At 44.4% G+C, this 20,684-nt stretch overlaps 1 protein-coding gene across 3 annotated transcripts in view; it reads right to left on the bottom strand.

The window, feature by feature from the left end:
* Nucleotides 1–277: 277 nt before the first annotated feature.
* Nucleotides 278–20,684, bottom strand: part of Dis3l (DIS3 like exosome 3'-5' exoribonuclease) — a 38,857-nt gene continuing 18,450 nt past the window's right edge. For 2 of the 3 annotated variants that reach the window (XM_060384920.1, XM_021654216.2), the window contains 12 exons: nt 20,419–20,497; nt 18,068–18,247; nt 14,285–14,454; nt 12,767–12,928; nt 9,034–9,281; nt 8,438–8,530; nt 5,101–5,634; nt 3,577–3,731; nt 3,296–3,474; nt 1,561–1,706; nt 695–869; nt 278–619 (listed from right to left, as the gene is read on the bottom strand). In XM_060384920.1, the coding sequence (XP_060240903.1) occupies nt 311–619; nt 695–869; nt 1,561–1,706; nt 3,296–3,474; nt 3,577–3,731; nt 5,101–5,634; nt 8,438–8,530; nt 9,034–9,281; nt 12,767–12,928; nt 14,285–14,454; nt 18,068–18,247; nt 20,419–20,497 (2,430 nt within the window). In that variant the 3' untranslated portion in view covers nt 278–310. Of the gene's footprint in view, nt 620–694; nt 870–1,560; nt 1,707–3,295; nt 3,475–3,576; nt 3,732–5,100; nt 5,635–8,437; nt 8,531–9,033; nt 9,282–12,766; nt 12,929–14,284; nt 14,455–18,067; nt 18,248–20,418; nt 20,498–20,684 lie in introns of those variants that run through there. The other variant, XM_021654217.1, reaches the window with a different exon arrangement.

The following is a 20,684-nucleotide window of genomic DNA, read 5'->3' as shown; positions in this document are numbered from 1 at the left end:
AAAAACAAAGCAACCAAATAGAGAGGCCAGTTTGTATAGTTCTACTTCATGTTTGTTTTGTTTTCCAAGACGGGGTTTCTCTGTGTAGCCTTGGCTGGCCTCAAACCCACAGAGATTTACCTGCCTCTGCCTTCAGTGCTGGGATCACATGTATGTGCCAGCGTGCCTGACTGCTGTACTTCAATGAGGTATGAGAGCATAGCATGCCTATATGAGGTACCCACTTAATCACCATCTTAAGCATCATGTGACACAAAAGACTGAGAAGCACAACACCTAAAACAACGCTCTTTAATGAAGCACAAGTATTTCACATTGTACAGCTGTCTGAAACATCCAGAAGAGCGAGGTCCCTTATCTCCTCCAGAAGCATGTAAAGACTTCTTCCCTTTGTCTGGCAGTATTCCTGATACTCCTCCTGAAGAACCTTGTCTTTCACCTCCTGGGCAAGCTGAGCTTCCTCCACAGATCGGGTCACTTCTTTCACTAACTCACTCTTCAGCAAGAGGGCGCTCTGATGACAGAGTTCTGTGCTGGGTGTCATATATGGTTTGTTGCTTATTATTTCAAGCCTGATTGTATCAGAATGGCAGCGCAAGGCTTGAACAGAAATTCGTACCTGGTACAGAGAAATCCGTGTTACTACATCTTGTTCTTTCCCCTTCACCGTAAAAACAACACAATGCACACTTACTGTTACATGGTCAAAAAGATGAAATGTAACAGACTGCCCTCCCGCTGTGGTAGAGGTGACCTTGTTTTGAGATCGGTGCAGGGATCCTGGTTTCCATTCGGAGCTGTTCTCTGGGCCACATGAGATCACTAAGCCATCTTTATTCTTTAGATAAGCAGCACCTTTAATCCCAAACCTGAATATTGACGGGGAAAAACAGTTGATGTATTCTTAGCACGCAGGTCTTAGTCTGCTTAGTCACTTTTCCTGTGGTTTACCTCCAAAAACATTTTTACAAGAGCAGATGAAAAACAGTATTTTTCTAGCTAAGAAAAAATCCAAGGCTGATAGAGGTGTGCGTCTACATGTGTTCCCAATTGCTCCCTGTATTTCCTGACTGTATATTACACCATGTACATACAGCAGTTTCATGACTACTATATATCTATAGTATATATCTATACATACATACATCTACATATGCATAATAGCATTATATATGTGAATATATAGTTTGTTTGCGAAGGTCTCCCTGTGTAGCCCTGGCTGGCCTAGAGCTTGCTTTGAAGACCAGGCTGGCCTTGTTTCTGCTTCTGGAGTGCTGTGCCACCATGCCAAGTTTATATTCTTTTTTTGAGATAAGGTCTCATATAGCATAATCTGGCATCAAAATCCAGAACGTCTGACCATCTTGCTTTACAGGCATGTGTCACCCCACCTGGTTTCATGTGATGCTAGACTCCAGATGTGTTAGGCAAGCACTCCACCTTTGATCTACACAACCCAGGTTTAAATAAATACTTTAGTAAGTTATATAGAATTGTGTTTAACACTGGTAAAAGTTTACCTATGATTTCTTCCTAACTACCACATGAGAAGTAACATACCTTGGTATAAACACAAGTACACCATTTGTTCTAATTGAATAAATAACTCCATCAGCGACGCAGCGCTCCTCGGTGTCTGGGTCTCTGTCTTTAAAGTACATGCACTGGAAGAGCTCGGTGGACTGCTTCTGAGCACGCTGTGCCGCCTGTAAGAAGTGCAACCACAGCAGAGTTCCCTGACGTCCAGGAAGAAACCCCAAACACTCCCACAGAGACAGCTTTTACATGCCTCCAACACCAGCACTTGGGAGGCTGAGACAGAAGGATCACCATAAGTTTAAGGCCATCCAGAGTAAGCCCTTGTCTCAACTAAACCAAAAAAAAGAGACAGAGCAACTCCTCCTCAAAACAAAACAAAAGCTCGAGCAGCAGATGAGATGTGAAGGAAGGGCTCAGTGGCAAATGGAAACCTTCTCACCCATGTGAAGCCCCAGACCCGTGTACAGGTTGGCCGTGGGGTGCACATCTGTAATCCCAGCACTCCTACCACACGATGGAGGGACAGGCAGAGCTGGAGAACTGGCCAGAAGCTCACAGCCACACCGGCTGGCCAGCCCGGTGCGCACAGTGCAGCAGCACAAGCAAGGCTGTCTCAGAAACAAGATGGAAGGAAGGCAAGAGCTAACTCTCAGAGGTTGCCCTGTACACCCACAGGTGCCGTTACACATGAATTCTTGCTCTGTCTCTCTCTCTCTCTCTCTCTCTCTCTCTCTCTCTCTCTCTCTCACAAACACACACACACACACACACACACACACACACACACACACACAAATTTAAAGACTGATGAGATGGTTTAGTGGTTAAAGGCATTTATTGCCAAACCTGAGTGCCATCCTTGGGATGAAGATGGTAGAAGGAGATTACCAACTCCTACAAATTGTCCTTTGACTTTTACTTGAATATACATACATATATATTCTTAAATTTTCTTAAATTATAATACATACATATATATATGTATGCATAATACACATATATGTATGTTTAATATATACATATATGTATATGTATGTAATTATAATTTAAAGAAAAATTATTACCTATGATCTTGTTGTACAGAGATACCCACTATTAAATCTAGCCAATGCTAACTTTTTTTTTTTTTTTTTTTGAGACAGGCTCTCACTATGTAGCCCATGCTGTCCTGGAACTCACTCTTGTAGACCAGGCTGGCCTCAAACTCACAGAGATCTGCCTGCCTCTGCCTCCCAAGTACTGGACTGAAGGCATCTGCCACCATGCCTGGCTTTTATTATATATGAAGTCTTTTTAATGTAGACCAGCGTAGCTTCCTGAATGTGGGGGTTACACCACACCCAGCTGCTTAAACCTTTTTATCGCTACCTTTTGGGTTAGATCTCTACTCCACTGTCAAGCCTCAGCTAAGCCTGGCATAGTGCACAGAGCAGCTGAGCTGGAGGGTCACTTGAGTCCCCGGAGTGGAAACTAAGCCGGAGAAGAACAGTGAGACCTCATCTAAAAACACAACACAAAACAGAAGTGCCAGGCACGGGGGTGCACACCACTGGTCTACAGAGTGAGACGCTGTCTCACAAACAAACATCAGGCAACAGCAAAAAGCCCTCAGATTCATGTTATCTCAGAATGCTCCTAAGTGCACTGGTTACGATAACTATGGCGTTTTAAATACACATGGTACTCCACTGTTTTACGCAGCAAAGTGGATACTTTCTTATGAGATGAGGGGTAAGAGTTTGAAATTCCTTCTTACTCGGTTTCTGTTGTTGATATGTCTGCATAACTCCTCGAGATCTTTGTTGCTGAACAAATTTTCTTTACTTTCCATTTTCTTGTCTTTTGAAATGGCTGCCATTAGTAGTCGATGTACTACAATGTCTGAATATCTTCTTATTGGAGAAGTAAAGTGGGTGTATTTATCTAACGCAAGACCTTCAAAAGAAATCAAGACATCAGAATAAAAGACACACCCGGGCACCCTGGAGAGGCTGCACTCAGGGCTAAGCCCTGCGTTAAGACAAAGCTGTCAGTCACCGTAATGCTGGAACTCCTGCTCTGCACAGGACCCGGTAGAGAAGTAGAGAGCATTGGACATGGCCTGGGTAGCCATGGAGCGTAGCAGCTTGTTTACCAGAGGGTCGTTGGGGTCGTTGGCACTATCCAGAGAGTCAGCCAGGGTTTTATTGGACCTAACAAGAAACAGAGAAACCTTGATGAGTCCCCAAAGGCAATGTACAAGTAGCACTTTCCACTCCACACTTTAAATATCTTCATATGCCAGCAGTTTTTGCCACAATTTTCTTTTAATACAGAAACATAGTTTGCTTTTAAAGCTTAAACAAAGAAAGACTATCAGAATTTATGGATTTATTTATTTTGCTTTTTTGAGACAGGATTTCTCTGTATAGCCGTGGCAGTCTAGAACTTACTCTGTGGACCAGGCTGGCCTGAAACTTAAGAGATCTGCCTGCCTCTGCCTCCTGAGTGCCAGGATTAAAGGGGTCAACCACCACTTCTGGAGAGCTACATTTTTAATACACTCAACTGTAAGCATCATATACAGCCCAAAGAATGGGCTTTTTGTTTTTTATTTATCAAGACTCATTTAGCCAGAGGGAGTTTTAAAAAACAAAGGAATCGGCATGGGGGCATACTCCACGAGTTTGCATTCCAGAGGCTGAGCGGGGGAACAGCGACTCCAAAAGCAGAATGAAACTTGACACTCACAAGTGGACCTACGTTGCTTTTATGGCTTTGTTTTTTTTTTGACAAGGTTTCTCTGTGTAGTCCTGGCTGTGCTGGAACTCAAGTCTGTAGACCGGGCTGGCCTTGAAGTCACAGAGACCCACCTGCCTCTGCCTCCCAAGTGCTGGGATTAAAGGCGTGTGCCACCTCCAACTCGCTTTACGTTTTTTAAAGAGCCAGAGAGAGATTTATTTACTCTGAATATAAAATTTTAAATCTTTAGGAACATATTTTTATATTAAAAATAAAACCAGGAATGTAACATAATTCTGAGCAGCTGGATAAGAGAGATATGGAAGACAGAGGTGAACTGGAAAATGACCACTGAGAGGAGCTTCTAGGCCCAATGGCCTTGGATGAAGATCCTAACCCTGGTTGACCCAACACGTAAATTATGGCAAAGCACTTAATTCTGCTAGGCTACCTATCCCGTAAGTAAACCATGAATGACAGGGTCACCACCTCAGCATTCTACAGATCCACCAAAAGGATGTTTGACAGGCCCTGGTCTGTGTGATCTGTGCGCAGGCGACTCAACCAATGACCCCAGACTCTGTGACTGGAACACAGAAGCTAGAGAAACCCATTTGCTAAACTGAGAAAAGGCATTTTAATTAGGACCTTGTGCTTGATGACAACATAATTTTTAACTCCTCTTTGGGTAGGCTAGGCTGGCCTCAATCTGGTGATCTGGCTGCCTCAGGCTCCAATACATCAATGTGCCTGGCTACACACTCTATTTTAGGAGTAACCATAAGATAAACAAAAGCACAGTACTCTCTGCTATCCCTCTGCCTCCTCAAGAGGATTTACCGTGTGTCTATGAAGAAGCCTTTTGCTTTAGCACATTCCCGGAGCTCTGAGAAAAACTCCTGGTGTGGAGGAGGGTGCTGGCGCAGCAAAGCCTGGTGGGGGAAACTCTCCCAGATCTTCTTGGCCACCCAGTGGTTGGCGAGGATCATGCATTCGGCCACCGTCTCATGAACCTCCAGGGGCTGCTTGGGAATGAGGTCATGAATGTTCTTCTTGTCATCCAGCTGGACTCGAACCTCTACACCTTCCAGCTCCAGGGCACCGCAGCGGTCTCTTTTTGCTCGGACATGGCGAGCTATGTCTGTCAACTTTCCAATGGCCCACACTAACTCCTCCAGTTTGGCCTGTCGGCTCTGCTCTTCTAAGGCTTTGAACTCTGGGATGTCCTCAACGATGTCGAAGTTTCCATCCAGCAGCTCCTGGGCTGCCTCGTAGAAGAGTTTGTAGCCTGATCGGATAATGGTTCTGCCATACCACACCTTCTTAATTTCATACGAGGTTTTATCCAATTCCCACAGGATACTCACAGCATACCTATACAGTCAGGGACAGCAACAGTATCACTATTCCATTTTATTTTCTTAAGAAGTTATAAATTTTATTTATTTGATGTGTGTTTATGTGTATGGGTGCACATGTGAGTACTGTGACGTGTGGAGGTCAGGGGACAGCTTGTGAGAGCCAGATCTCCTCCACCATGTTGGCCCTGAAGATCAAACTCAAGACAAAGCAGCAGGTGTCTTTACCACTGTGCTGTCTTGCAGGGCTTCCACTCTTTTTTGTAAAATTGTTATTCTTCATTTAATGTCTACGGCTGTTTTGCCTGCATGTATGTCTGAACACCAGGTTTGTGCCTGCTGTTCAAGGAGGCCAGGAGAGAGTGTCAGATCTCCTGAAACTGAAATTACAGGCAGTTGTGAGCTTTATGTAGGAGCTGGCAATCAAACCTGGAGTTGGCCGGAAGAGTGGCCAGCACTCTTAGCTCCTGGGCCATCTCTCCAGCCCTGATCCTTTCTATTTTAGAAGCGAGCAGAACTTGATATTGAATCGAATTTGAAAGAAATGACTTGCTACAGAGTTTTGGTGCCACTTCTTTAATCACTCCATCACACACATAATCTCCCTTCTATGTACACGTGCATGCACACACTCATATACACACATAGTTTAACCTTAAAAACTAAATCAGACTGGATGTGGTGGTACATGCTTTTAACGCCAGCACCTGGGAGGCAAAAATAGGCCTCCCAAAGACAGTCTGAGACAGTCTGCGGCCAGCCAGCCACAGTGAGTTCCAGGCCAGTTAGGGCTACATAGCGAGACCCTGTGTCAGTAACGAAGTCTGACTGGGCTCTGTTAAACTTTGAGCAACTCTGAAAGGAGTTCACACACAATATGAAAAACCTTACAGTTCTTCATTTTGATGAGAATAGCTTGGCACCGAGTCAAGTCTGTTTGGTACCCAGGAAACTAGAGCAAAGCCTTTAAATCCTACAAGGTGACAGCCAGCTCAGTATCAATCTTGATGATAGGTTAATTAGCAAAAAGCTCATTTAGCAAAGAGCCATTCTTCTACCAAAACATTTTATTAAAAAAGCCAATATATTTACAACTCATACATTTTTAAAGGGGCCAATATTCCTAGTATGTAAAGAGTTTTTACAAATCAGTAATAAATCACAAACCCAAATAAAAATAGAAAGGAATATGAAGTCGTTCACAGCAAAGAACACATACGTATCCTTTAACAAAAATGCTTAACTTTACACATAACAGAAACTAAAATTAATATACTCCTTCTCCAGAAGACTGACTTGGATGAAAGGACACAGCAGGGTAGACGGGTCAGGCTGTGGGAAAGCATTCTCCAGTCTATTGCTGTAGAACAGATGGCTGCTGCCTCTGTGAGGGCAATCGGACTGTATGGCCCTAAACACCCTGACATAAGTTCTGCTTCCATCAATTTCTCCAGAGAGATTTAAGTACTTTAAGAGAGAGAGAGAGAACAGTGCTGGTGAGGCGTCCCAGAGCTGGCTGCTCTTCCAGAGCAGCAGTTCGGGTTCAGTTCCTAGAACCCACGGGGGGCTCACGACTGTCTGTAACTCCAGTTCCAGGGGATCTGATGCCCTCTTCCGGCCTCTGCAAGCACTATACACATATAAGGGGCACATACATACATGCAGGCCAAATACTCAAGACACAGAGTAAAATAAAACGAATGTTTTAAAAAAGGAATTGGAGGCTCAGTTGCTTTGCTGAGCTTGAATGAAGCTCTGGCCTGGATCCCCAGCACTGTGTACGCCAGATATGCTGGTGTACACGTGGAAGCAGGAGGGTCAGAAGTTCAACATACGTAACCCTTTGCTTCCAATTGAGTTTAAGAACAGTATCCCTGCTACCTTCTCTCAAAAAAAAAAAGGGAAATAAATTTAAGTGCTGAATAACGTGTGTGTACAAAATATATATATAATGGCACACACACACACATGCTCTGTTTCAACATATATATATTTTGTTAGAAACAGAAGCACTTTGCTCAGAAAGGTCAGCATTTTTAACGTGAGTCTGCTCTTTATACCCACTTTATTCTAGTATTTTTATAAAAAATAAAGTTACACATCCATATCTGGTTTTTAAAAAGATTTATTTATTTACTTATTTCTGTATACTGTGTTCTGCCTGCATGTACACCTGAACGCCAGAAGAGGGGGCATCAGATCTCATTATAGATGGTTGTGAGCCACCTTGTGGTTGTGTGAATTGAACTCAGGACCTTTGGAAGAACAGTCAGTGTTCTTAACCTCTGGGCTATTGCTCCAGCTGTGTATGTGTGTTTATGCTTGCTTTGTTTTTCAAGACAGGGTTTCTGTCCTTGAACCCACAGCAATCTGCCTGCCCTTGCCTCCCTGAGTGCTGGGATTAAAGGTCTGTGCCACCAAAGTCAGGCTTATACAAAAATATCCAAGAAATCAGTACCTGAGGAGAAAAATAATAGGAAGGGATCTTTCTTCTGTCTTTTCGAGCCTGCTAGTTCTGGGCTATCTGACTTAATTGTGTATTCACTGATTACCGCAAACTCCTAAGCTCCTGAGCCTTCTGAGGAGGCGTACCACTGGGGAGTGTACTGCATTCTCCTCAGCCTGTGCCTGGCTTCAGAGAGCGAGCATCAGGAGAGCAGAAAGAAGGGAGGCGGCTGGAAAAAGAAAGCTCCCTGAAACCATATATGGAAGATGGAAGGGAAGGAGGAAGTGGGGAGCAGAGAGAGGAGTGGGGAGGCTGCGGGGGGGGGGGGGAAGCTGCGGGCGGAGACAGCCCTGCAGTGGAGACTCAGGCTCACCTGTCCACGCCCCCCAGGAGGGAGCAGAGATCTGCGCTGAGGACGGCGGGCAGCATGTCGTAGCGGCGGTCTGCTAGGTAGTAAGTGGTGGCCCTGGAAAGACACATTTGGTGACTGACCTTCAGCAGCCCAGGGAACTTCTGACAGTGTGGGCAGCAGGAGGTAAACAGCCAAGCCCCAGGCTGGATTCCCCTGGGGCTACTGCTTTTCATAAAGCGGAGCGGCTGCCTAATTAAATGGTTCCCGTGTGCCTACTTGACCAAGTCACACTGCTTTGGCTGAATATTCTTCCACTGATGTAGAAAGTAAAAGTGACATGAATCTTGGTTGTATGAGAAGAATATTGGCGTAATGATCCAGCATCTATATGGAATTCTGTATTACATGTGAAAATTACTCATTTTAACTTTAGAGGAAACCATGAGTAAAAAAGGTTAAGAAAGGACAGAAACTAAGCAAGGCACTATTTTCCAGAAGGAGGGGGCCTTCGGAAAACCCAGAAGAGCCTGTTAGAACTGCACAAACAGGAGAGCTAACTAATCTGAAACTAGCACAGACACAAACACACATACAGTGCTGACTTCCAACAGGGTTACCTCGTTCTGGCTTCAATATCAGTGTAAGAGTTTGGGGCCACGAAGTGTGTGACGTCAGCTATGTGGACCCCCAGCTCCAGGTTGCCATTACTCAAGGTTCTGACTGAAAGTGTGTCATCTACATCTTCACAACCTTTGGGGTCGATGCTGAATACAAGGTGGGTGTTCCTCAGGTCCTTCCGTTCTCGTTCTTCCTTGGGACTCACTTTCCAAGGGTTTTCTGGTGTGTTCACTGGCATCTCACACATCTGCACCAGAGACCAAATATTCAGAATTCCATGCATCACAGGATCTTTAAAAACCCACTCTTAGCTGGGCATGGTGGCGCATTCCTGAAATCCCAGCACTCAGGAGGCAGAGACAGGCGGAATGCTGAGCTTGAGGCCAGCCTGGTCTACAAAGCAAGTCCAGGACAGCCAAGGCTACACAGAGAAAGCTTACAATAACAAAACTTCACTTTCTTGAAAGCGGCTGGAGAAATGGCGCAGTGGTTAAGATCAATGGCTACTCTTCCAGAGGACCCATGGTCAATTCTTAGCACTCATATGGTGGCTCACAACTGTCTGTAACCCCAATTCCTGGGGTTCCTATGTCCTCTTCTGGCCTCTTTTGGCATCAGACATCCATGAAGACACCACCTACCCTGTTCCTTGAGACAGTCATTGTTCACTGGCCTGGAACGCTCCAATCATGCTAGACTGGATGGCCATTAAACCCTAAAACTCTCTTTCTGTCTCCTGCAGAACTAGGATTATTACAAGCATGTGTCATCATGCCCAGCTATTTAAGTGGGTTTGGATTGGAACTCAGATTTTCAAGATTGTATAGGAAGTATGTTACTGACTAGGCATCTTCCTAGCCTTATTTGTCTTCTTTTGATTAATAACTTCATTAAGTGGCTTGTAAGAATCAGGTACTGGGCTGGGCTCTGGAAGTCAGGAGTCAGCAGAAAAGACAGTTTTGAAGACCTTGTGGTCTTGTAGGAAATGTCCCCTGACTTCTGTCAGCAAGAGTGAATAGGTGACAATGCATCCTTGAGTTGAGCTTTTTTTTTTTTTTAGAGTTTTTTTTCTGCATTTATTTTTTTAACTTTTTCAATTATTATCATTTATTACAATTTATTCAATTTGTATCCCAGCTGTGGCCCCCTCCGTTGTTTCCAATCCCACCCTCCTTCCCTCTTCTCCCCCTCTGCATCTCCCCTAGTCCACTGATAGGGGATGTCCTCCTCCCCTTCCATCTGACCCTAGTCTATCAGGTCTCATCAGGACTGGCTGCATTGTCTTCTTCTGTGGCCTGGTAAGGCTGCTCCCCCCTCGAGGGGGGCGGGTGATCAAAGAGCCAGCTACTGAGTTCATGTCAGAGAAAGCCCTGCTCCCTGAGTTGAGCTTTTAATTCAAGCCAAGCCCTGGGGAGAAAAAAAAAAACAAAACATGATTTTTTCCCCCAAAAAGGTGTATTCCTGGGCTAAAGAGATGGCTCACAGGTTAAGAGCACTGGCTGCTCTTCCAGAGGTCCTGAGTTCAATTCCCAGCAACCACACGGTGGCTCACAACCATCTGGTGCCCTCTTCGGGCATGCAGCATAAATGCAGGCATAAATGCAAAATAAATAAACAAATCTTTTTTAAAAAAAGTTTATTCCTGAGCCAGGCATGGTGGTGTGCATTTGTTATCCCAGCACTCCGGGAGGCTGAGGCAGGTGGATTTCTGCCGGTTATCCTGGTCTGCAAAGTGAGTCCAGGATAACCAAGGCGACACAGAGAAACCCTGTCTCCAAAAAAACCAAAACAAAAAAACCAAAACAAACAAACAAAAAGCAAAAATTTTAAAAAAAGTTTATTCCTTCAAGATACCTGGGGCATGAGCAATCTGGGCACTTTCTCTCTATGATTACCTGTTTCCACTATCAATTTGCAGCTAAGTAGGCTACAGGGGAGAGAGAGCTGTAGTCCTGGGGAAGTTGGAGTCCTACTTCATTTCAGTCTAACATTTCCACGAAGAGGTGCCAAGCAAGCCAACAAATAATTTTCAGAAACTAATGTTAAACATAAAATTTTAATTATGTAAAATATTCTAAATTTAATAATGTAAAATAGTTTAAAACATTTTCTTACTGTGGCTCCTGTTCTGTCAGAAGCTATAATAAAAATAGGAACACCCATGTGTTCTTGATGGTAATTCACACTGGGGCAATGTTTTTCTGGAAAACTATCAGCCAATATATAACAAACCTATTTAAATTTTTATGCCCTTTGACTTGGTAATTTAACTTTAAGGATTACATTACAAGAGAATGATCAAAAAGAATAGAAAAGGCAACTGATTAAAAAAATGTTTCAAGTAACATTTTTCCCTAATACTGAAAAATTAAACACTACCAATGTCCAACAATTGAGGAATGTTTAAGCAAACTAGGGTAAATTAATTTCAGCAATTTGTCTTAACTACTAAAAATAAGTAGGCTATGTCAATATATAGAAACAATTTTATGTGAAAAAGGCAGAATGTAATATAAGTGCATACAATGGATATGGCCATGAGAGAATAATAAAGGAGATTTATGAGATTGTGAAAGGCCATAAAGTAATAGAATCCCTGGTATTTCATGTCCATTGGACGTGTGTTTTCTGTAAAGGTTACAAAAACCACTTCCCAATGAGCCTCATCTTTTGACCCATCCACCTCTGGTGGGGCAGAGCTCTGCTGGGTCTGTAAAGAAGATATGCAGGACAGGTGTGGTGCACTCTTCCTCTGCCTTAATCCCAGCACTCCTCAGGCAGAGGCAGGTCAATCTCTGTGAGTTTAAGTCCAGCCATGGCTACATAATATGACCTTGTCTCCAAACAACATTAAAAAAAAAAAAAAAAAAAAAAGGGAAGAAGAAGAGGAGAAGGACAAGAAAAAAGAGGAGGAGGGAGGGGGTGATCATGGTGGCCTAGGGCTGGGGGGGTGGACACTGACTACAAGGCTCTGACATGCCATATTGAGCACAGTTGGAAAGTTGTAAGGCTGTACTTGGAGTTGACTTTAGTTTGGTTCAAGTTCAGAATTGGGATGGGTGAGATTTTGTTTTCCTTTTTCTGTGGCTTTAGACAATGGGTTGTTACATACTATGAAGTTTTTTCAGAGATGGGGAGATGGCTCAGTGAGGAAAGGGCCTGCTACACAAACATGAGGACCCAAGTTTGGACCCCTAGCTCCCACATAAAAAGCTGGGAGCATCAGTGCACACCTGTAATCCTAGGGCTGAAGAGGTGGAGCCAAGAGGACCTCTGGGGCTCAATGGCTCCCAGCCTTACTGATTTAGAGAGTTCCACATTCTGTGGGACATCCTGTCGCAAAAATTGAGGAGGAAGGGGCTGGAGAGAGAGCTCAGCAGTTACGGGCATTTGCTGCTTTTCCAGAGGACCCAAGTTTGATTCCTAGCACCCATGTCAGCTTACTACAGCCAGATCCAGGGATCCAATATCCTTTTCTTGCTACCCATGTGGCTCTGCACAAACAGACACGTGCATACATAAATAAAATTAAAATAAGGCAGAGAGGGATCAAGAAGAATACGGCTAGATGTTGACTTCTGGCCTCCAATTGCATGCACAATTTAACTCTCTCTACCTCCCTCCTCTCCCTCCCTCCCCCCGCCACAATTTTCTTTTTTCTTTATGATGAAACAGCAACAAAAACAGAAAGAAATATATGTCTCTGGATCAAAGACCTAAGGGAATTCTTACCTGGGCTTCCGAGAAGGGGGCAACAGAAATACTGTTCTCTACCAGGATGGTTGCAATCTCCCCTTCCAGATCACCAATTCTCCCCAAGACACGCACGAAGTGTCCATTTGGATACACTGATGTTGTCTCCCAGGTATCAATGCGCACAACCACCCTGAAGTCCTGTACAAAGAGAAAAAGATTACAGTGTGAACCAAAGCTGGGGTTAGGTGGTCCAATCTAAAGCATCAAACTAGCCCAGATGAGCCACACAGAGCACCGAGAGGCCAGTCTTCAAACAGTGGCTTGCAGTAGCTTATTTTGCTTCCCGGTTGTGGTTCTTGCCACTCTTCCAGATGGCCTGATGGTATGCAAGGAGGCATTATCCCTTTCCTTCAAACAACTGGGACAGAAACTTAAGTCTGTTAAAGCCAACTGTAATACATTTTAGTTAACACCTGAAATACAAGGTGAACAACCCAATAATGTAAGGACCTAATTAACTTTTTTTTTTCTTTTTTGTTTTCTGAGACAGGGTTTTTCTAAATAGCTCTGGCTGGCCTGGAAATAGCTTTGTAGATCATGCTGGCCTTGAGCTCAGAGATCCGAGCTCTCTGCCTCTGCCTCCCCAGTGCTGGGATTTAAAGGCATGCACCACCACACCCGGCTATAATTAACTTTTAAAACAACAGCTCACAATCCCCTGTAAGTCTAGTGCCAGGAGACCGACACCTACTCCTGCTGTATGAGCACCTGCACTCATAGACACATGCCCACACACATGTAATTAAAAGTAAAGTAAATCCTAAAAAAATAACTAAAACAATGCTCTCAGTTTCTAGTATGGGGATTACTTTCTAATTTCTTTTTAGTCTTAAGATGCTCCTTGGCAGGAAAGATGGTATCAGTGTAAGCTGGACCTCTCCATTGCCCAGCAACTCCAGACACCCTGGAAATGGAAAGTACAATAGTCTTAACTGGCCTCTGAGGGTCCACAGAAGGCTGACAGACAAGGCTTGAGGACGCTCTGCTTCAGTGTCTCATTTACAAACTGCAAAGCACTAGTGGAATTAAGTCATGCATTGCCTCCACTGTGCCCCGAGCAAAAGCTACATCTGCCTTTCTTGTTTATACCTTCTCTCTGGTGCTCCATCCTACATGGACAATCGATCTGTGCAGACATACTACATCACCCCTGCAGGATGCTCGGATCGTATCTGGATCTTTCCCTGGAAGGGTGCTTGTTTGTGTTGGCAAACTCTGTGTACTCAAAGTTTCTGAGCTGGACAGCTGGATAATATATGTTCATCAGATTGTCCTAGACAGCTCTTTCTAGGACAATTTCTCTCTGGCCTTCATTTATTAACCATGGACTACTTAATAGATGGTTCTTATATATTTAGAATGTTTAAAAACAGTATCTCAGAGTGCCAGATACCATCAATAATTTATTTCCTCATATGCAAAGAATTAACAATGCTTCCTGGTGCTGCTCAAAAGCCTGCAAAGACAGGCAGAATAGGAGCACAATGGCAGTACCTGGAGGGCCTCTGCCTGCTGAGTGCTGATGCGGATTTTGGGGATTCTGTAATCCCATGGTGTGACGAGGATCTTCTGAGCATTTTTGCCCTGAGACTGGACCTCTTCTTTGGATGGAAATGTCACTACATAATCTCGCCAGTTCTTCTGAAGGATGCCCACTACCCGGCCTTCAGGAAGACAAACATAGTAAAGACTGGTTATTACCTCTGCGCTGTGAGGGCAGAGCAGCAAGGAAGTGAACAAGAAATGCACAGCCCACTGAGCGGCGATGTCGCACGCCTTTAGTCCCAGAACTCAAGAAGCAGAGGCATGTGGATCTCTGTGGGTCTGAGGCCAGCCTGGTCTACAAAGTGCATCCAGAATAGCCAGGGCTGTTACACAGAGAAACCTTGTCTCAAAAAACCCAAAAATAAGTAAGTAAGTAAATACAAATAAAAAATAAAGTAAAACAAAAAGAGGAATGCACAGCCCTTGCTTTTAAGCTCATCCACATAGCTCAGATGCAGTCCAAGACCTGCTTTCTTAGCATTTTGAATGTGAATTTTTAAAAAAAGATGAATAACTTAAAAAAAAAAAAAAGAAACCATTCACACCTCCAGCACTAGGGAGGCAGAGGCAGGTGAATTTCTGTGAGTTCAAAGCCAGCCTGGTCTACAAAGAGAGTTCCAGGACAGTCAAGGCTACATAGAGAGACCCTGTCTCAAACAAAAACAACAACAAAAAATACTGTCAGCATTTCCTTTTTCTGCAGCTCCCAACATGACATTCAGACTGTGTCTCATTGACTCAACTGCCATTATCTCCCCAAACTCAGATTGTCTATACCAGGAATAGCTAATGCTTTTCACTCCTGACTTACTTATTTAGTCACTGTTTTTGTTTTTTTTTTTTTTTTTTTTTTTTGAGTTAGGGTCTCATCACAAGTAAACCTGGCTGTCTTGGAACTCATTATGTAAACCAGACTGGCTTTGAACTCCACAGAGATCTGGCTGCCTCTGCTTCTCAAATGCAAGAATTAAAGGTATGCAACACCAAGCCCAGCTCTGGCCAATGCTTTTTTTCAAACAAGGTGTTGCTAGACCTGGTCTAGAAATCAAGGTAATCCCTTGCCTCTGTCTCCTCAGTGCTAAGACAGAAGTGTGGCCAGTGGGCCCAGCCTTTCATTTGCCTGTTGTTTGTTTTTGAGATAGGGCTTCTCTGTGTAGCTCTGGCTGTCCTAGAACTCACTATGAAGAATGGCTGGTCTCAAACTCAGATCCACCTGCCCCTGTCTCCCAATGCTGGGATTAAAGGTGTGTATCTCCATGCCTGGCTTGTCACTTGTCTTTAACCCCTGTGCTTCCACAGTCACCTGTGTTCTCTCAACAGCTCCACTCGGTGCAGTGCAGCAAAGAATACACATCTTACATCTAATATATAGCACTGAAGCCAAGAAAAGATAACCACACTAACTACAAATGCTTTTTCCTTTTCTTCCAAAAATTTTATATGTGTGTATGTATATGTTTTCAGAGAGAAGTCAATCTCAGGCATCATTCTATGAGAGCCAGTAACCTTCATGTTTGAGATGCGGTCTCTCATTGACCTGAAGCCCACCTGAGGCTAAGCTGGGTGGCCAGCAAGTCCCAGCAATCCTCTTGTGTGATCCACCCCCTCAGTGCTGTGACTGCAAGCATGTGCCACTGTGCCTATTTTCAAACGTGAGTTCTCACTATCATATTCAGGTCCTCCTCACGGCATGCGTGTTACTAACTCGGCCACTTGCCACTCAACTCATTTTAAAGGACGACTGAGAGAATACTGGGAGGCTAATGTGATGATCCCACCACAGGGCACCTGATCCAGTGCCTGCAGATTCACTGTGGATGTGTAAAACGTCTGAGACAGTTCCAGCCTCTTGGGTGGTCCAACTGTTTGTTAGAACTGAGACGAGGAACAATGCAGGGAAAGCAGGCTTAGGGAAGAAGTCAGGAATCATTTTTTTCAAATTTGACAGTAATTTATATAACTTTAACAAATGATTACCATTAAAGAACTGAAGAATTCTAAAGAATATTGAAGAATAATTGAAGAATTAAAAACAGTAACAAGCTGGGTGCAGTGGTACACACCTGTAATCCCAGCATTTGGGGAAGCAGAGGCAGGTAGATTGCTGTGAGTTTGAGGGCAGCTGGTCTACAAAATGAGTCCAGGACAGCCAAGGCTACACAGAGAAAGCCTGTCTTGAAAAATCTAAAACAAAACAAAACAAACAAACAATTATCCATTTACAAACAACTCATTTTTCATTTTTTATTCCAGCATATCTGGCTGCAGGTGCATGTCTAATCTTCTACAGTGCCCTGTAAACAATCTCATGCATGTTGGTGCTGGGTTGTCTTCCACAAAGAGAAGTCAGGAATCTTTTGAAGCATCTTCAGGCAGAGACATCCACTGGACATCCAGGAAAAGATGCCATAAAGGCAACTGGAGGAAGAGATACTGGCTGTAGACACAAAGTCAAAGACAGTCTAGAGAGTGCAGAGAACAGAAGCCCAGGGCAGAGCACTGCACACCCAGGAAGTGGCAGAAAGAGAAGAGCCAGGAAAGAGGCTGAGACAGGCAGCCAGGAGGGCAGGAGGTAAGGGGACCTGGGCTCCCTGAAGTCCACGGAGCAGCACATCCACAATAATGAGCACAAGGAGGTGACCTTGTGCTCATTATTGGGCATGAGGGTCCTGGGACATTGGATACAAGCAGATTTAGAGGAGTAGGAGAGGAATTTCAAACTGGCAAGAAAACATCCTGTAGGATGAAAAAAAGAGAGGATGTGGAAGGAAAATGTCATCCTAAACTGAGGCAGAGAAAAGAGGCAGAAGCTGGGAACCATATAATGCCACGAGTGACTTTTTGTTGCTTTAGGTGCTGAAGAAGTTAAAATAAACCCACAAGGGGTCAGGTATGGTTGTGTATACTTATGATCCCACTGCTATGGGGGTGGAGACAGGAGGAGTTCCAGGACAGCCAGAGCACCTCAAAAAACCAAACCAAACAAAAAACAAAACAAAACAACAACAACAAAAAACATGCCAAAAAAACAACAATTAAATAAACTGCAGATAACGTAGAGAGCATGTCTTATTTTAGTAACATCAATGCTTTGAATCTAACCTGTCAGCAGAAGAGCAGATTGTAAGTTCTCACCACACACACAAGGTGGCTAGAGAGATGGCTCAGTGAATAAAAGCACTGCCACACAAGTATGAGAACCTGAGTTCAAATCCTCAGAACTCATGTAAAGCCAGGTAGCCTTCTTAAGTAGGCAGAAGCAGAACCAACACTGGAGGTTGTTCTTTGACCTCTACACATATGACATGGCATGCTCACCAGCGCTCATGAGCAGGCACACACAGACACATCATATAATAAACGATCATATTTGGGGGCTGATGAGAGGACTTCGTGGTTAAGAGCTGCTCTTCCAGAGGATCTGGGTTTAGTTTCCAGCACCCGTGATAGCTCACCAGCATCTATAATTCAAATTCCAGGGCAGTCAATACCCTACTCTAGCCTCAGTGGGCACCAGACATGCACAGGTTAAACACCCCTATGCATAAAAATAAATATAAGGTTACTTTCTAAAACCATGGTGTGTGAGGTAATACATTCGCCAATTAGCTGGATTTAGCCATTAGCAATATATACCAGTATCAAAACATCACATTATACAGGATGAAGAGACACAATTTTCATTAAACAAGCACAAAATCAGGGCAGAATTCTACTTCCTGGGGGGCTCACCTGTGGGCATGGGCTCACTTGGGGACTCGCCTGAGGCCTTGTCTTCACTGTCATTCTCACACAGGGCAGCAGTTCTTCCTTTCCACTCGTTTTTGGGGAGCAGCTCCACTACCACCACATCTCCATGGATGGAGCGGTTCCGAGCCTTCGTGCCATGGATGAGGACGTCACTGACCAAGCCTGTGTGCACAGCACAGAGAAGCTGTGAGTCGGTGGCTGCCACAGCAGTAGGCATTTCAAATGCACTGTACCCCAAACCGAGTCATACTGCTGCTAAGTTTCCTCCTGCCAGGGGGCTCGAGAGATGGCTCATCGAGTGAAGTGCTTGCCAAATAAGCATGAGGATCTGAGTTTAGCTTTGGAAACTATGTAAAATGCCAGGTACAGTGAGGCAGTAACCCATGCATTGGGAGGGCTGGAGACGGGGATCCTGGGAGCTCACTGGCCAGTCAGTCTAGCCAAAAGAGGCTTCATATTCAGTGAGAGATGCTGTTTCAAAGAATGTGGAGGAGATGGGAAAATGGGTCAGCCTGCCTTATAAGCATGACTACCTGAGTCCTGAACCCCAGCACCCACATAAAAGCCAGGGACACACAAACATGCAATATACTACTATACACACACACACACACACACACACACACACACACACAAATAAAAGTAGAGAACAACAGAGGAAGATATTCAACATCAACCTCCAAAAGCGCACGTAACGGTGAGTGTACTTGGACACGCCCCATGGCTCTCCTATGTAACCTTGGCTGTCAACTTGACTGCTTCTGAAATCAACTGAACACAAGTGGCCAGGCGCTGTGAGGGATGTCCTTCATAGATTATTGGAAGCAAGAAAACCCACCCTAACTGTGGTGGCACCTTCTGGCGGGAGCCAGATGGAAGGATGTGGATTTGCTCTCCCTGCTCTCTTCACCCTGGATGGCAAGTCCACTGTCCTGCTGCTGCAGCAGCCTTCACTGATATCAGAGCTAACCTCTTCAGGCTTCCGGTGTACACTGAAGGCCAGCAGCCCTGCAGAAATCCTCTAGGCCTTCAGCACCGTATCAGGCCTGCTGAGACAAGCGGCTCACGGACAGGGCAGTCACTGGATGCTCAGGCTCTCCAGTGCGAGTCAGCTATTGTTGGACTACCAGGACCGTGTGTGCAAGCCAGTGTATACATCCATTCTATTAGTTCTGCTCCTATAGCACACACACATACACCCTGGCCCCAGGGTGGCCTCAGACATGTGACTGTCCTCCTCATCTCCTGAGCTTTGGGGTTACAGGTGCCACCATGTTTGGCTTAAACTTGTGTTCTACCCGGTTGGGGTGAACTTAGACTGCTCCCATGCCACTGTGGATAATGAGCTCATACAAGGCACCATCCATCAGTTTTTTTAAATAAAAAGTTATTAAATTTGAGACAGTCTCACACAGGTATATAATGTATAATGACCACATTTCACCGTTCTGTTCTTTTGTTTTGATTCTATCCCATTGCTTTCAAGGTTGATATTACTTTTCTGCATGTAACTGTGAGCCTACACTAGACTTATGCTCATCCTTTCAGGGCCCTGCATAGCCAAAGGAATGGTCAGTGTGTTGATCAACCACACAGACAAGATGCAAACCTGCAGAGGGGCCGACAACAAAAGCCCTGGAGCCACTGTTCCTCAGCCGCCTTCAACCCAGACACCCCTTCTCATCACCAAAGTTTCTTCTTCCCCCTCTTTGTATTTCGTCTGTTTTCTCATTCTGCCTGAGAAGTGATCACGGGAGAGCACACAGAGGCAGTACAGGAGCATTCATACCACAGCCTGGGCTGCAAGCCGCCTCTCCCTGTACAGCATTTTAGGCACTGCAACAAAGCAGAGGCTAGGGCTGCAGCTGCCCAGAAACAGTGGTTTAAAATCTGCAGCACAGTCAGACTAACTGCAGTGGATGTGCATAGTATTACATGCTCCTTTAATTATCTTGACATTTTTTTTTTGAGGCAGGGTCTCTCTATGCAGTCCTGGCTGTCCTAGAACTCTCTTTGTAGACCAGGCTCACCTTAAATTCACAAAGATCCTGTCTCTGACTCCAAATACTAGGATTAAAAGCATGTGCCATCATTCCCAGCTTAGTTTTTAAAGAATTAAAAAAAAAAAAAAGCCAGAAATGATAGACAAATAGTATAAGCAAAGCCCTAGGTTCAGTTCCTAGATTAACACCTCCCAACCAACTGTAAACATGGGGAAACCCCTAAAATCTGTAAAGCCCAGTGTGTACAGGGCTGCATGACAGTTCATGCTTCCTTCAAGTATAATGCCAGAACCAGAAAAGCAGCATGGAAATGTGTGGTTGGTACCGAACCTGAGTCCTTACTGCTGGCTCCTTGTAGGCGAACAAAAGCTTCTATCTGAGCTCTATGCTTGTTGACGTTCAGAATTCCCTAAAATCATAAGCAAAAATCAGTGTGAACAAAGTTCTTTCTTGACCCAGTTTTTAAAGAATTATGAAAAAGATCACATTCTTAGCAGACTGTGATCACTGCCTTAACCACTATGGCCTCTTTCCTTGAAGGAATACACTGCTAGCTTGAACTACACCAAGGGCCAGACATACTGATTATACTAAGG

The sequence above is a fragment of the Meriones unguiculatus genome, chromosome 6 (assembly GCF_030254825.1).
Source record: "Meriones unguiculatus strain TT.TT164.6M chromosome 6, Bangor_MerUng_6.1, whole genome shotgun sequence".
NCBI classification, from domain to species: domain Eukaryota; kingdom Metazoa; phylum Chordata; class Mammalia; order Rodentia; family Muridae; genus Meriones; species Meriones unguiculatus.
Note: the sequence above shows the minus strand (reverse complement) of the source record. Positions and strands in the feature narration are given on the sequence as shown.